The 15579-nt window shown below is 40.8% G+C and overlaps 1 protein-coding gene across 1 annotated transcript in view; it reads right to left on the minus strand.

Annotated features, from left to right (window-relative positions):
- Nucleotides 1–15579, minus strand: part of LOC116973185 (NADP-dependent malic enzyme-like) — a 371473-nt gene that overhangs the window by 118483 nt on the left and 237411 nt on the right. Inside the window, exon 7 of the mRNA XM_033021003.1 lies at nt 12790–12899. Coding sequence (XP_032876894.1) covers nt 12790–12899 — 110 coding nt within the window. The remainder of the gene's footprint in view (nt 1–12789; nt 12900–15579) is intronic.

Here is a 15579-nt window from a genome sequence, read left to right on the forward strand (position 1 = left end):
TTCCTTTAACTTAAGCTCCCTAATCAAACCCGATTCACTCTTGCTTCCCACTTGATGTGAAATATTGTGCATGGACAGGTGATGTGGAAGTTTTAAGCTGTCTGGCATCTCTGCTGTACATTGTGCATATCTCACAAGCATAGGTATGAAACTGCATGATACACCTTCAACTTGGTCTTTACAGTGCGTTCAGAAAGTATTCAGACCCCTTCACCTTTTCTACATTTTGTTACGTTACAGCCTTATTCTAAAATGGATTAAATTCTTTCTTTTTAATCATCAATCTGCACACAATACCACATTAAAAAAAAGCGAAAACAGGTGTTTAGAAATGTTTGCAAAATAATTTTAAAGAAATAACTGAAATATCACATTTACATAACAATTCAGACCCTTTACTCAGTATTTTGTTGACAATGATTAGAGCCTCAAGTCTTCTTGGGTATGATGCTACAAGCTTGGCACACCTGTATTTGGATAATTTCTCCCATTCTTCTTTGCAGATACTCTCAAGCTCTGTCAGGTTGGATGGGGAGCGTCGATGCACAGCTATTTTCAGGTCCTTCCGGAGATGTTCCATCGGCTTCAAGTCCGGGCTCTGGCTGAGCCACTCAAGGACATTCACAGACTCGTCACAAAGCCACTCCTGTGTTGTCTTGGCTGTGCGCTTAGGGTCATTGTCCTGTTGGAAAGTGAACCTCTGCCCCAGTCTGAGGTCCTGAACGCTCTGTAGCAGGTTTTCATCATGGATCTCTCTGTACTTCGCTCCGTTCATCTTTCCCTCGATCCTGACTAGACTCCCAGTTCCTGCCGCTGAAAAACATCCCCACAACATGATGCTGCCACCACAATGCTTCACCGTAGCTATAATATTGGCCAGGTGATGATCGGTGACTGGTTTCCTACAGACGTGACGCTTGGCATTCAGACCAAAGAGTTCAATCTTGGTTTCATCAGACCAGAGAATCTTGTCTAGGTGCTTTTTGGCAAACCCCAAGCGGGCTGTCATGTGCCTTTTACTGAGGCGTGGCTTCCGTTTTAGTTGTCCTTCTGGAAGGTTCTCCCATCTCCACAGAGGAACTCAAGAGCTCAGTCAGAGCGACCATCAGGTTCTTGGTCACCTCCTTGACCAAGGCCCTTCTCCCCCGATTGCTCAGTTTGGCCGGGCGGCCAGCTCTAAAGTTCAAAGTTCAAAGTTCAAATTTTATTTTGGTCACATACACCTTTCGGTGTAGTGAAATTCTTTTTGCCATGCAGCAAAAGAATATGAAGAGTCTATGAAGAGTCCCGGTGGTTCCAAATTTCTTCCATTTAATAATGACAGTGGCCACTGTGCTCTTCTGGACCTGCAATGCTGCAGAAATTGTTTTATACCCTTTCATAGACCTGTGTCATGACACAATCCTGGCTCGGAGGTCTACGGACAATTCCTTCATCTTCATGGCTTGGTTTTTGTTCTGACATGCACTGTCAACTGTGGGACCTTATATAGACAGGTGTGTGCCTTTCCAAATCATGTACAATCAATTTAGTTTACCATTGGTGGACTCCAATTAAGTTGTAGAAACATCTCAAGGATATTCAATTGAAACAGGTTGCACCTAAGCTCAATTTTGAGTGTCATAGCAAAGGGTCTGAATACTTATGTAAATGTGATATTTCAGTTATTTCTATTTAATTACTTTGCAAAAATTTCTAAACATATGGTTTCACTCTTTTATTATGGAGTGTGGTGTGTAGATTGATGATAAACAAAATGAATTTAATCCATTTTAGAATTAGGCTGTAACGTACAAAATGTGGAAAAAGTGAAGGGGTCTGAATACTTTCTGAATGCACTGTAGGCCAATTCCTCTTCATTCCCACACTTTACTGCTCAGTCTACCAAAAGCAGAGCTGCTTGTTGCTACCCTGTTGTTGTCTTGGTCATCAACATTGACCGATCTTGAGAAATTGCTGGCAATGTATGTGAACTTTTCCACAGCTGAAAACCTCTGTCCATTCGCTAAGATGATATGCACAGTGTTTGGTGCAGGTTTACTGTTGCCACCCGCAGGGCCCTCAGGTAAATATTTGACTTAAAAATTGCAACAAAGGTATTTAAGTATCAGTCCATCAGAAGTAAATGTTAAAATGCATTTAATCTTCAATGGGGTGTGAATGTTTTTTTGGCCGTCAAGAAAACACACATGGTTTATTTGTGCAATTACCAGAAGGTAATTACCAGAAAGCTCACCACATGACCCAAAAGAGCACATGGATAGATCCTCAGTAAGAATTTGTTTGTGACCCACTGTCCAAGCAATGGAAGACAATCAAAAGATCACCATTCCTGATAAAATGACAGTTCAGAGTCAACAATGTTCAGACTAGTTCAGACTCAACACCCAGTTTACAAACATTTCAACTCCCTCTCCCATTCCCACATTGACCTTTCTGTCCTGGGCCTCCTCCACTGCCAGAGTGAGGACAAACACAAATTGGAGGAACAGCACCCTATATTCCACGGGTAGCTTACAAACCAGTGGTATGACACCGATTTCTCTAATTTGAAGTAACCCCTGCATTTCCTCTCGCCCCACCCTAGGTGATCTACTAGTTCCACTGTTCACATCCTTGTAGCCCTTCATTATCGCCCCTTCTCCAGCCAACAATGGGCCATTATGGGATCCACCCTTCCTTGGTGATCTGGTGTCAACACTGCTTTGTTCCAGCCTTTTTTTACCTCCAGTTTCTTCCTCACTACTTTCAGTTTGAAGAAGGGCCCCGACCCCAGATGTCACCCAATCTTTTTTCCAGAGATAACGCCTGACCCGCTGAGTTACTCCAGCACTTTCTGTCCATCTTTGGTATAAACCAGCATCTGCAGTTCATATCTATACAATGTTCTGACTATTGTCATGATAAATGAATAGAAATTTACAGGACCTACAGGTTAGAAACTTTTGCTTATTATTTATCAAAAATCACTTGAAAGATGTTTTCAGGTCAGGAAACTAGAGGTGAATGGCAGAGATCGTAATATCTATCCAAAACAACAATACATGAAACAATTAGTTCAAAAGGCCATGATTATCTTGATACGTCTGACAGTGGGTATCCTGGCAAGATGCAGGGAAACATTTTGAAATAAAGATGGAAAGTACCTCCAGAAACCTGAAGCCATCGCTTGAATTGTAGGACCAAATACATTTTATCTATCTTCCCATTCATATGGCCACTCGAATCTCAAAACTAAAGCATTGAAGCTATCATACATTTTCCAAATGTCACCCTTCTGGCTGGCAACATTTCAGATATTTTTTTATCCATCCTATTTGGTTGCCTGTCTCTTCAGATGTCTACCTATTTATGACAGGAACATAGGTCGAGACCCCGTCACCTATTCCTTCTCTCCAGAGATGCTGCCTGTCCTGCTCAGTTATATTTTTGCATTTTGTGTCTGCAGTGAAGAACTATTCAATTGGCAGAATAAATACAAGTTTGCTTGCAAAAGTGGTTGCTTTTTCTTTATAGCTGCATACTAATCCATCACTTTCTTGAGACATCCAGAACGCAGGCTTTTGTAAATTCTCATGGAAAGGTATTTCACAGGCTGTCTTCCTTTTCTTTGATGGACCTCAAACTGTGTGATAAATCCTCTCAGTAGCACAGCTGAGGATTTTTTTTGTTTTCTAATCCCTCAAGTCAAAGGCCATGACCATTGAGCTTGAAAAATCAATCACTCCCTGGTTTGACTAGTAAAGCTGTTGGTAACTTAGCCCTCTCATTTACGAGAGGATAACCAAAGTCAGGTGCAGATCTAATCTGTGAAAACAGATTTTAATCATTGTAAACCTGTCATTTTCAGCATGCTCAATTTTGCAGATGGCCCTCTCCTCTGACATTATTACTGCATATTTTTAAATGGGCATAACTCTAAAATTTCACACTTCGGACCTAAATTCCAGTCTGCTAAACTTCAAAAATAAAGATTGATATTCAAAAGTAACTTTAATGAGCTGTTACACCTTTCTCCTGCCATTTTAGTTACTCAGAAAGAGGAGAGTGTCATCTGCTGAAAGTCATTAAAAATCACACTGACAGTAATAGACTGGGCAAGAGTGCTGAGAAGATTTACGAGGCTGCTGCCAGGACTTGAAGGCCTGAGCTATAGGGAGGGGTTGGGCAGGATAGGATGTATTCCTTGGAGCGCAGGAGGCTGAGGGGTGATCTTATAGAGGTGTATAAGATCATTGAAGGAATAGATAGAAACATAGAAAATAGGTGCAGGAGTAGGCCATTCAGCCTTTTGAGCCTGCACTGCTATTCAATATGATCATGGCTGAACATCCAGAATCAGTACACCCGTTCCTGCTTTCTCCCCATATCCCTTGATTCCATTAGTCCTAATGGCCCTGTCCCATGGTACGAGTTCATTCCAAGAGCACTCCCGAGTTTAAAAAAAATCAAACTCGTGGTAAGAACGGAGAATGAACGTAGCGGGTATGTCAGAGTTCGGGAACGTCTCTTAGCGGCTCGTAACGCTAACGGCAGGTACTCGGGAAGACTTGCTTACGGCAGGTAATCTCGGGAAGACTCGTGAAGATTTTTCAACATGTTGAAAAATGTCCACGAGAGCCCCGAGTACCGACGAGCGGCCATTACCGTAATCTCCGAGTTTGAATCAGGGCAAACTCGGGAGAGCTCTTGGAATGAACTCGCAACGTGGGACAGGGCCATAAGAGCTATATCCAACTCTCTCTTGAATACATCCAGTGAATTGGCCTCCACTACCTTCTGGCAAAGAATTCCACAGATTCACAACTCTCTGGGTGAAAACGTTTTTCTCATCTCAGTCTAAAATGGCCTACCCCTTATTCTTAAACTGTGACCCCAGGTTCTGGACTCCCCCATCATCCGGGGACATTTTTCCTGCATCTAGCCTGTCCAATCCTTTAATGATTTTATATGTTTCCATAAGATCCCTTCTAACTTCCAGTGAATACAAGCCCAGTCGATCCATTCTTTCATCATATGTCAGTCCCGCCATCCCAGGAATTTACCTGGTGAACCTACGCTGCACTCCCTCGATAGCAAGAATGTACTTCCTCAAACTAGGAGACCAAAACTGCGCACAGTACTCCAGGTGCGGTCTCACCAAGGCAGTAGGACCTCCTTGCTCCTATACTCAAATCCTATGAAGGCCAACATGCCATTTGCTTTCTTCACTGCCTGCCGAACCTGCATGCTTACTTTCAGTGACTGATGTACAGTGCCTTCCAAAATGTTTGGGACAAAGACCCATCATTTATTTATTTGCCTCTGTACTCCACAATTTGAGATTTGCAATAGAATGTGGTTAAATTGCACATAGTCAGATTTTAATAAAGGCCATTTTTATATATTTTTGTTTCACCATGTAGAAATTACAGCAGTGTTTATACATAGTCCCCCCATTTCAGGGCGCCATGCATGTGCAGATTGTTCTCTCAACTTATATCAGGTAATTTGTCTTCAATAGGTCCTATCTCTTAATAAAGTATTTAAAAACATATAGCTCAAAGAAATTTACTTACCATATTATTTGTACACAAAATCCATTCTTCCCTCTTTGTTTCCTGTTGTACCAAGCTGTTTTAAATGTTCTAATTATTTTTGTTCCTTTGCGCTGTTGAAGTTCTTTAAGTTCCGGCGTTGGTCTGCTATTTTTAATTATTTTGGTATTTTCCTCGTAAGTTTGCTTCGAGAAACTCTTCAGGTAATCACTAACCATCTTTGAAAAACCCGCCAAGAAACTTGCGCATAAGATAAGATAAGATAAGATAATCTTTATTGTCATTGTACAAGACAACGAAATTCATGCGCAGCAGGCTGGTGCGCAGCGCAGCACGCACGCAGTCCACGGTGTAAAGGCAGAATTTCAGCTGCCTTTACGTACCGTTCCCACTGATGGCTTGAAGCGTCGTCGACGGCACGTGAGTAGCACATACTTCCGCGTTTTAAATGTACTGCGGATGAAAGGCACGGGAGAATTATGCCTCCCTAAGAGATCGATCTCTTACGGAAGCATAATTCGCACGTGCCTCTACTATTTATGTCCATTTTATATATGGTAATGACCATTTTATAATTTTATAATTATAATTTAATTATAATTCTTGTCTACCCCGATGGCACGTGCCTGGTTCGCACCACTCTCTAGTTGCTGATAGGATGCTTCAGTTGCCTGCTAACAGCTCGGAAGAAACTCTCCATGAATCTGGATGTATGTGTTTTCATACCTCTGTGCCTCTTGCCTGGTGGGAGAGCGGGGAGAGGGAGTGGGATAGTGGGGATCAAAAACCAGAGGACATGGGTTTAAGAACAAGAGTCAAAAGGAACCTGAGGGGTAACATTTTCACTCAGAGGGTGGTGGATATATGGAACGAGCTGCCAGAGGAGGTAGTTGAAGCAGGTACTATAGTAGCATTTTTTTAAAAACTTGGACAGGCACATGGATAAGAAAGGATTAGAGGAATATGGGCCAAATGCAGGCAAATGGGGCAAATTGGTTATCATCAGTGAGTTGGGCCAAAGGGCCTGTTTCCCTGCTGTATGACTCGAGGAATCCACAGATTAGAACATAACAGAAAAGCACAGCTCAGCAACAGAGCTTGTGTCTCACTGTGTCTGTGCCAAACATAAGGCCCACACATGAACAGTATCCCTCTATTTCCTGCATATCCAAGTGTCTATCAAAAAACCTCTGAAAACACCACCATCATCATATCTGCCTCCAGCACCAACCCTGGCAGCACGTTCCAGGCACTGACCACACAGGCCCTTGGCTTCCACATGCACCTCACAAGCAGGCACTTTAAATGTGGCCCTCTGCCTTCACAAGAACTGGTGCGAGTATTGAAAGAAGGCATCTTAGTTTTAGTTTTAGAGATACAGCGCAGAAACAGGCTTTTTGGCCCACCAAGTCCACACCGACCAGCGATCCCCGCAAATTAACACTACCCTGCGCACACGAGGGACAATTTTTACACTTATACCAAGCCAATTAACCCACAAACCTGTACATCTTTGGAGTGTGGGAGGAATCCGAAGATCTTGGAGAAAACCCACGCAGGTCACGGGGAGAACGTACAAACTCCGTATGGACAAGCACCCGTGGTCAGGATCGATCCCAGATCTCTAACGCTGTGATCAGCAACTCTACTGCTACACGACTGTGATGCCCTCTTTGTGCAACATAATCTTACTGCTACAATTACAACAACATTTGGACCTAAGAAAATTAAAAAGTGCATTCATATTGCTCTTTAAGCCTTGAAGCTGGGTTTGAAGTAATCAGAGATCTCTCCGTCAGTTTTAGGAACCAGAAAATGATTCTGAGTTAAGAAAGCAGTTCTCTGCACTGGGAATTCTCAAGCTTGTCTATTCTAAGCCTCTCTCCCACATTAGAACATTTCCATGGCCTCCCTGTTGAGCAATGTAAAGCACATGATCATTCCAGTGCAGTCAATCCATGCTACTTATAAGTGTGTGACTCAGCTGACCCAAGACTGTTTTATCGATATGAATCAGTGTTGAGAATGTAAATACTGTAAAACCAATAGCGACTGGAGGGCCTGGGGAAAGAATAACTGGGAATAATATCCAGAATGTCTGGCATTAATGGAACAGAGTCAGCCACGCTGACCACAACCTAAATCACTGTATCAGCAGACAAATGGAGAGGAGAAAAAAAAGGCTAGAAGTTCAAAAAGCTCCTGACATGGTCATTTGCTCAAACAACTGGACTATCTCAGGCTGTATAATGCATTTTTTTACGGCATCCTGAAATCTTTATGTGGACCCAAAATGTGAAGAGTCAATAGTCGTTTTATTGCCACAAGTCCCGAAATGGAACAATTAAATTCTTAGTTGCAGCACCACATTGAGAAGTCCTTGAACTATGGTTTGCCAAAGAATACGAGGTGTGAGAACTAATGTTAAAACAAGAAGATCGGCACAAAATCCTGGAGTAACTCAGCGGGATATCAGCTAAAGCGATCCACCTGAAGGGACGCGAGTGTGAAAAAACAGAATTTGTCAGACTCTGTCTGCTCCTCAAGTAAACATGGAAACATAGAAAATAGGTGGAGTAGGCCATTCGGCCCTTCGAGCCTGCACCGCCATTCAATATGATCATGGCTGATCATCCAACTCAGTATCCTGTACCTGCTTTCTCTCCATACCCCCTGATCCATTTAGCCACAAGGGCCACATCTAACTCCCTCTTAAATATAGCCAATGAACTGGCCTCAACTACATTCTGTGGCAGAGAATTCCAGATAATCATGATATCCAAACAATCATGATATGACAAGAAAAAGCTCTACAAAAATGTTTAGTCCTATGGTGTCTGTTTTCAACATTTCTCAAAATAAAACAAGCCCAAGGCCAAGAAAAGTTGATGTATTGTGACAAACTGTCATGTAATCTGTGTGATTGAAAAGGATCTTGTTGATACATATGTTCCCCTTAAACGTATGAATGATTTACTCCATACCTACTGGCACTGATAACACAGATCACAAGTTAATTGGCAGAACCAGGTGGTAAAATAATAGTTCACTTCCTGTAGTGCAGAAGCCAATCAGACAATATATCTGTGGGATATATATTTAGATCAAAGCCACCATCTGATATATTCCCAATTCCTCCGTCTACGCCGCATCAGCACCCAGGATGAGGTTTTCCATACTAGATCATCGGAGATGTCATTCTTTAGGAAACAGGGGTCCCCCTCTTCATTTATAGATGAGGCTCTCACTAGAGTCTCCTCGATATCCCGCAGCTCCACTCTTGCTCCTCCCCCCCCCCCCCCCCATTCGCAACAAGGACAGAGTCCCTCTAGTCCTCGCCTTCCACCCTATCAGCCGTCGCATACAGCATATAATCCTCCAACACTTTTGCCACCTCCAACGGGATCCTACTACTGGCCACATCTTCCCATCTCCACCCCTTTCTGCTTTCCGCAGAGACCATTCCCTCCACAATTCCCTGGTCAACTCGTCCCTTCCCACCCAAACCACCCCCTCCCCAGGTACTTTCCCCAGCAACCGCAGGAGATTAAACACCTGTCCCTTTACCTCCCCCCTTGACTCCAACCAAGGACCCTGACAGTCTTTTCAGGTGAGGCAGAGGTTCACTTGCACCTCCTCCAACATCATGTACTGTATCCACTGTTCCAGGAGTCAACTTCTGTACATCGGCGAGACCAAGCGCAGGCTCGGCGATCGTTTCGCTGAACACTTCCGCTCAGTCCACCTTAACCGACCTGATCTCCCAGTTGCTCAGCACTTTAACTCCCCCTCCCATTCCCAATCTGACCTTTCTGCCCTGGGCCTCCTCCATTGTCAGAGTAAGGCCCAGCGCAAATTGGAGGAATATTTTGCTTGGGTAGCTTACACCCCAGCGGTATGAACATTGCCTTCTCTAACTGCAAACAGCCCTTGCTTTCCCTCTCTCTCCATCCCCTCCCCCTCCCCAGTTCTCCCACTAGTCTTACTGTCTCCGACTACATTCTATCTCTGTCTCACCCACTCCTCTGATCTTGATCAATTGGTTTGCAAAGCTTCTGACATGACCACTTCACAAGGGTGCTAAAGTTTACAAGGGGTTTATGAGGCTTTAATAAACGTGGTAATTTAAGTTACAAAAGAGGGAAAAACCAACATGCATGACAGTGCCAGAGATCTGTCCCGCCCACTCCCCTGACATCACTGAAGAAGGGTCTCGACCCAAAACGTCACCCATTCCTTCTCTCCAGAGATGCTGCCTGTCCCGCTGAGTTACTCCAGCATTTTGTGTCTACCTTTAATCATGAGCCTTTCTATTTTCATTGTACATTACAATGAGCTTTCATCCACATCATAACAGAACATTCTCAATGTGCACACTATTAAATATCAGGGTAAAAGAAAGCACATTCCTTTGGATAAAAGACAAAAAAAGTGCAAAGGAATTCATCACCAGCAAGAAAGAAAAATGCATTTAGATGGTTTCAAGTGTTGACATGTTAATGTCAGGAGAAATAATTGAACAGCCAAAATAACTCAAGAGTAACTTCCCTTGAGAACTTGATCATTTGCAAAGTAATATTATATATTTCTCATAATTAAAACAAACTTTTATTTTATGCTGGTTAAACAAACAATGGGGTTAAAGCAATGGGGAAAACATGCAGTGGCAGGCGCACTCTGATCATAATACCAACAATTGTACCGTAAATTAGTAACTGAAACATGCTTGTGTAAATCAATCACGTATCTATGGTATTGATGGACAGTCACTTTCAAATCTGTACAGGGGCCAAGATAATCTTCTCTTCCACCAAACTGCCAATGCAGCATATTTCTGGCCAGAATAAGAATTCTCCCACCAATTAATTCATATTACCTAATCTGCAGTATTTTAGACAAGTAAACTGTGAAACATTAAATGTGATATATTGCACTTTAAATTACAATTTATCCTAAAGAGCAAAAAGAGTTTACAGAGGGTATTATTCCAAAACTTAGATATTTAAATCTATATCTTTTACTGAATTACTACAGCTTTCTAAACCCATCTTTAACCGACTTGTCCCAGCCCTGCACAACCCAACATTAGTTTTGCCTCCTTCAGATCCAGAATTTGTCGATTAAATTTGCTCTTGCCGAGAAGTTTCAGAATTAAAATTGTTGTACCAACATCACCTTCAAAGGACACATTTCTCGATCTATTTTTAATCCTTCATTGTGCATGAAAATTATTGCAGCATATTCTATTGATTAACTTTAATTTAATTCTGGTAATTAAAACCAGATAATGATATCTGAAGGCTGGACTGATTAAATCGCAAATAAGACAAAATGGCACAACAAAAATACCATGTACTTTTCCTAATAAACCCACAATTATACCAATTTCCAAGGGAATCAAAAATCATTCTCACAATCAATGTAGGTATGTTGCAAAGCCTACCTGAAGCGTCTTTGAAAATCTGCCGCTGCGTGTGTGCGCGATTTTGGCGCCGTTTAGAGGGGGCGGGTTTAAAACGCGATTTTCTCTAGGCTGTTCAAATCGAAGATGTTCAGCCTAGTTAATTATTAACGAAAAATCGCTGGAAGACCCCGTCGCAAAAGCTATTATTAGGTTTAAAGGCCTCGTATAATAGTTATAGTAGTTTAAAAATCAATCTCTAAACCCGCGACCGCCAGCAACCGCAGAGTCTCATAAAGCAAATAGCAGAAGTTAGGTTGTATATTTTTACATTAAAAAGGGCTTCTAAAGATCCCTTTATACAAAATTTAATATTGCGAGTAGCTCAATTTGGGCCCATTATATCGCGCAGTATTTTTCTGGGCATTTGGGGCACAAATCTACCGCAATGTGAACGTTCTAAACCAGCGCGTTCCACAGGGACCCACTGGAAAGCTGATTTAAATGGGCATTTATTTACAGCAATTGAACACTGAATTCCTTCCATTTGGTCTATAAATTAATGTAAATGAGATTTAAAAATCATGTTTTATTGTGAATTATTTGTGAATATTATTTGGACATTTAGGCTATTTAAAAATGTTAATAATTTATTAAGAAATGGATAGATGTTTAGATCTAGTAATTGAAGTCTGAAATTAGCTACAATTAGGTAACTAACTAATTATATGCTTTAATTTCAGGTCATCCAAGTAAGATTATTTTATATTTGTTTCAGAATGCTTCAATCTATGATAACTGAAAATTTCATTCAGTTCTCTTAATTTTTAAGAAAGTTATGGGCTTTTGACTGTTCACGATCACAACTTTTTTGTTATGTCCATAGAAAATCAATAGGGAACAAGATGCTCATTTCCGAGTATGAAAATGGCCATAACTTTTTAAATACTTGAGATATGAAAGTGAATTAGGTGTCAAATTAAACTTATTTTTATGCTTTATCTGATGGGATAAATTACAGACTTGATTTTTAAAATCTCAAAATTTTGTAACATTGCTAATCAATGTGTCTCAAAATTAATATAATTATGGTCCGGAGGAAATTTCTTTATCACAACAGATTATCCAGTAAAAGAAAATTACAAATTATTGACCTTTACTGTGATTATCATGATTTTGCTATAAGTTTTCCACTGTTGCTATATGTAGAGTATTTTACAAAATATATTTTCACTGTATTATTCTCAAATAATTAACTAAATTATGAATTAGTGAATTTTCCTGTAACCTTTCTATATAATGATGGTGTATAAAATACAGACAGCAAGAAATAATCCAATATGGAGAGATAATCCATATTCCTATTGATGAACCTTAGAAGATCAAAATAACAGTAATGTTTTTAATACAATGTCCCTCAATTTACTAAAAAATCCACTGATCAACTGATCAAGGGTGGCATGGTGGCACGGTGGCATAGCTGTAGAGCTACTGCCTTACAGTGCCAGCGGCTCAGGTTCGATCCTGACTACGGGTGCGTCTGTACGAAGCTTGTACGTTCTCGCTATGACCGCGTGGGTATTCTCCAAAATCTTCGGTTTCCTCCCACATTCCAAAGACGTACAGGTTTGTAGGCTAATTGGCTTAGTATAAATGCAAAATTGTCCCTAGTGTGTGTAGGATAGTGCTAGTGTATGGGGATCACTAGTTGGTGAGGACTCGGTGGGCCGAAGGACCTGTTTCCACACTGTATCTCTAAACTGAACTAAAAACCTACGAGGAATTTATATTTAAGTGATTTCCTTTGAAACCACACAAATCCTTATGCAAAAATAAAAAACTGAAACATACCCTGGATATCATCGTTGAAGGTGCAATACTTGTTGCGGTACTTGTTCAGAAGCCGAAATGCATTGGTGTTACCAAAATCCTCAAACTGGATGAGACAGTTTTGACCGTACCTAAAAAAGCAACAAAATAAAGTACGTATCACATGAAAATAATTTTGTTTTGAAAATTAATTACAAAAATCACAAAATGATCACAACATACAAGGTTGCCATTTGGGCCATCATTTCTGTGCCATTTCTCCACCAGTTTCATTCTCTGGCCCTGTCTTCATAGACTTGGAAAGCTTTCCCCACCATATCTTCCCCAATTCCCCCATGGAGACCACAATGGAAACTGCTTCCACTACATCTACAAGCATTGAATTTGAGATTCCAACCACACGCTGAATAAAACAATTCTCATGTCAACGTTAATTTACTTCCCAGTTTACTTTAAAAAAAACTGTGACCTCACTACAATGAAAATGTGGGTCCCCAACTAAACTCTCATTAATTTAAAAGCTTTTATTAAATATCCCCTCAGCCTTCACTTTTCCAAGGTAAACAACCACAGTTTATCCAATCTATCCTGGTAACCAGTCATTCATCTGAGAAAAACATTCTTGTAAATCTCCTCTGGATCTTCTCCAAGTTCTCTACATCTGCCAATAAGGAGGCGATTAGAACTGAACATATTGCTCCAGTTGAGGTAGGATCAGTGTGGAGCATAATAAAATGTTCTGCACAATTTCCCTGTTTTTATGCACTATGACTCTATTGTTACTGCCCAGAAGATTAAGCCAAAGGCTTTAAGATGGATAAATAAGTTTATTACTCAATATTAAGATCACAGAATAGAAAATGAGAGCATGGGCTTGTATGTTATCTCAAAATATTTTTTCTAATTCACTTAAAGTCCTTACAAAATTATATGCCCTTGTGAGAACCCAAACTCTGCTTTTCCAATGTAAATCACAAAGTGCTGGAGGAACTCAGCAGGTCAGGTCGAATCCGGGAGCGAATGGCCAGGCAACATTTCAGATCAAGATCCTTTTTCAGAGACTAAATAACATTCCCGACCCAAACAGAGGTAGAGATAGATAGATTAGTATGAGTGTCAGGGGCTATGGGGAGGAGAATGGGGTTGAGAGAGAAAGATAGATCAGCCATGATCGAATGGTTTAGACTTGATAGGCCGAATGGCCTAATTCTGCTCCTATCCCTTATGAACATGAAACGTCATCTGTTCATTCCCTCCCCCAAAGTTCCTCCAGCACTTTGTATTTTGCTCAAGATTCCAACATCCGCAGTCTCTGAGTCTCCTGTACCTTTCCATTGCTGCAAGAGTCTAAGCAGTGAACGAGCACACCACATTTTTCAAAAATATTTTGATCCTCCCTCAATGAATGCAATTTATTTCCCAGAGGCTAAAAGAACAATAAATCATTTTTGTGAAAATTGAAAGCAGAAATCTTCAAATTTCCCGAGCACTTAGCTGTCCCCTACTTTAATAAGCAGCATATAAAATGGATGTTTAATTTTATGTGTTATATCATTTCCTGATACGAGAAACAAAAAAATGTAAATATTGAGTAAACCTTTACGAAGGAATATTAAGCTTTATTTAAAGCAAAATTACTGAATAATTCAACTTTTGAAAGTTTTGATTTTATTTTATGGATATAACCATTATTGAGATGATCTGCATATGACAGCCTACATCCCATTGTGTCTCACAGTGCCAGGGACACGAATTTAGTTACGTTTTTTAGTTTAGTTTAGAGATACAGTGTGGAATCAGGCCCTTCGGCTCACCAAGTCTGTGCAGACAATTTCCAGTAGCCAATTAACCTACAAATCTGCATGTCTTTGGAATGTGGGAGGAAACTAGAGAATACCCATGTCATCACAGAAAGAACATGCAAATCCGTACAGACAGCACTCGTAGACTGGATTGAACCTGAGCCTCTCATACAGTAATGGGCCTGTCCCATTTAGGCGACTTTTTAGGCGAGTGTAGGAGACTCTGCGCTCGCCACATAGTCGCTACATGGTCACCACATGTTCGCCGCATGTTCGCTGGTGAGTCTCCTTCATGGTTGCGAGGACTTCCCGCATTCTGGGAACTAGTCGCATCTGAACCAGCATCTGTAGTTCCCTGTTTCTGCATTTTGACCTATTCCTTGCTAACTAGCCTTGCTTATGATGATGTCAGTTGTCGTTCGAATATCAGGCAGCATAGAAGAACCTTGCACAGCTCTTTGCATTGTGTATTTAGTTCTTCTACATAAGCTGTTCATTGTGCCATCTGATATAACAATCTTTAACGGTCCAGTGTCCCTCAGGGCTGTACTCCCATCGGCCTAGATTAATCTGCTCAAATCTTGGAGTTAAATTTCAATTTACAATTAACAAGTCAAAAATGGAATGCTGACAACTAAACTAAGAAAACAATAAACATATTCATAAATTCAACTGGTGCTTTCATGAGATGAAGGCACTGGATGAGTTGATATTTGTTAAAACCATTAAATTGTAGTTCACAATATGTCTTTCATATCCCGTAAGTTCTTCCTAGTGCTTTGCAGCAAGCAAATTACTTTTTAAAGTGTGGTCACTTCTTCTTAATGGACATAAAATCAGCTAATTTATGCACAACAAGATTTCTGCAACGTTTCGAAAAGGGAATCAGCAATGTTGGTGGCTTGGATGCAAAAAAAAAAAGGTAGATTTGGAAAAAGAAGCACATGGCAAAAAGAAAAATTAATGGACCAAGTAATTAAAGTTCTTAAGTTTGGAAACAAAAGACTGT

The sequence above is a fragment of the Amblyraja radiata genome, chromosome 5 (assembly GCF_010909765.2).
Source record: "Amblyraja radiata isolate CabotCenter1 chromosome 5, sAmbRad1.1.pri, whole genome shotgun sequence".
NCBI lineage: Eukaryota > Metazoa > Chordata > Chondrichthyes > Rajiformes > Rajidae > Amblyraja > Amblyraja radiata.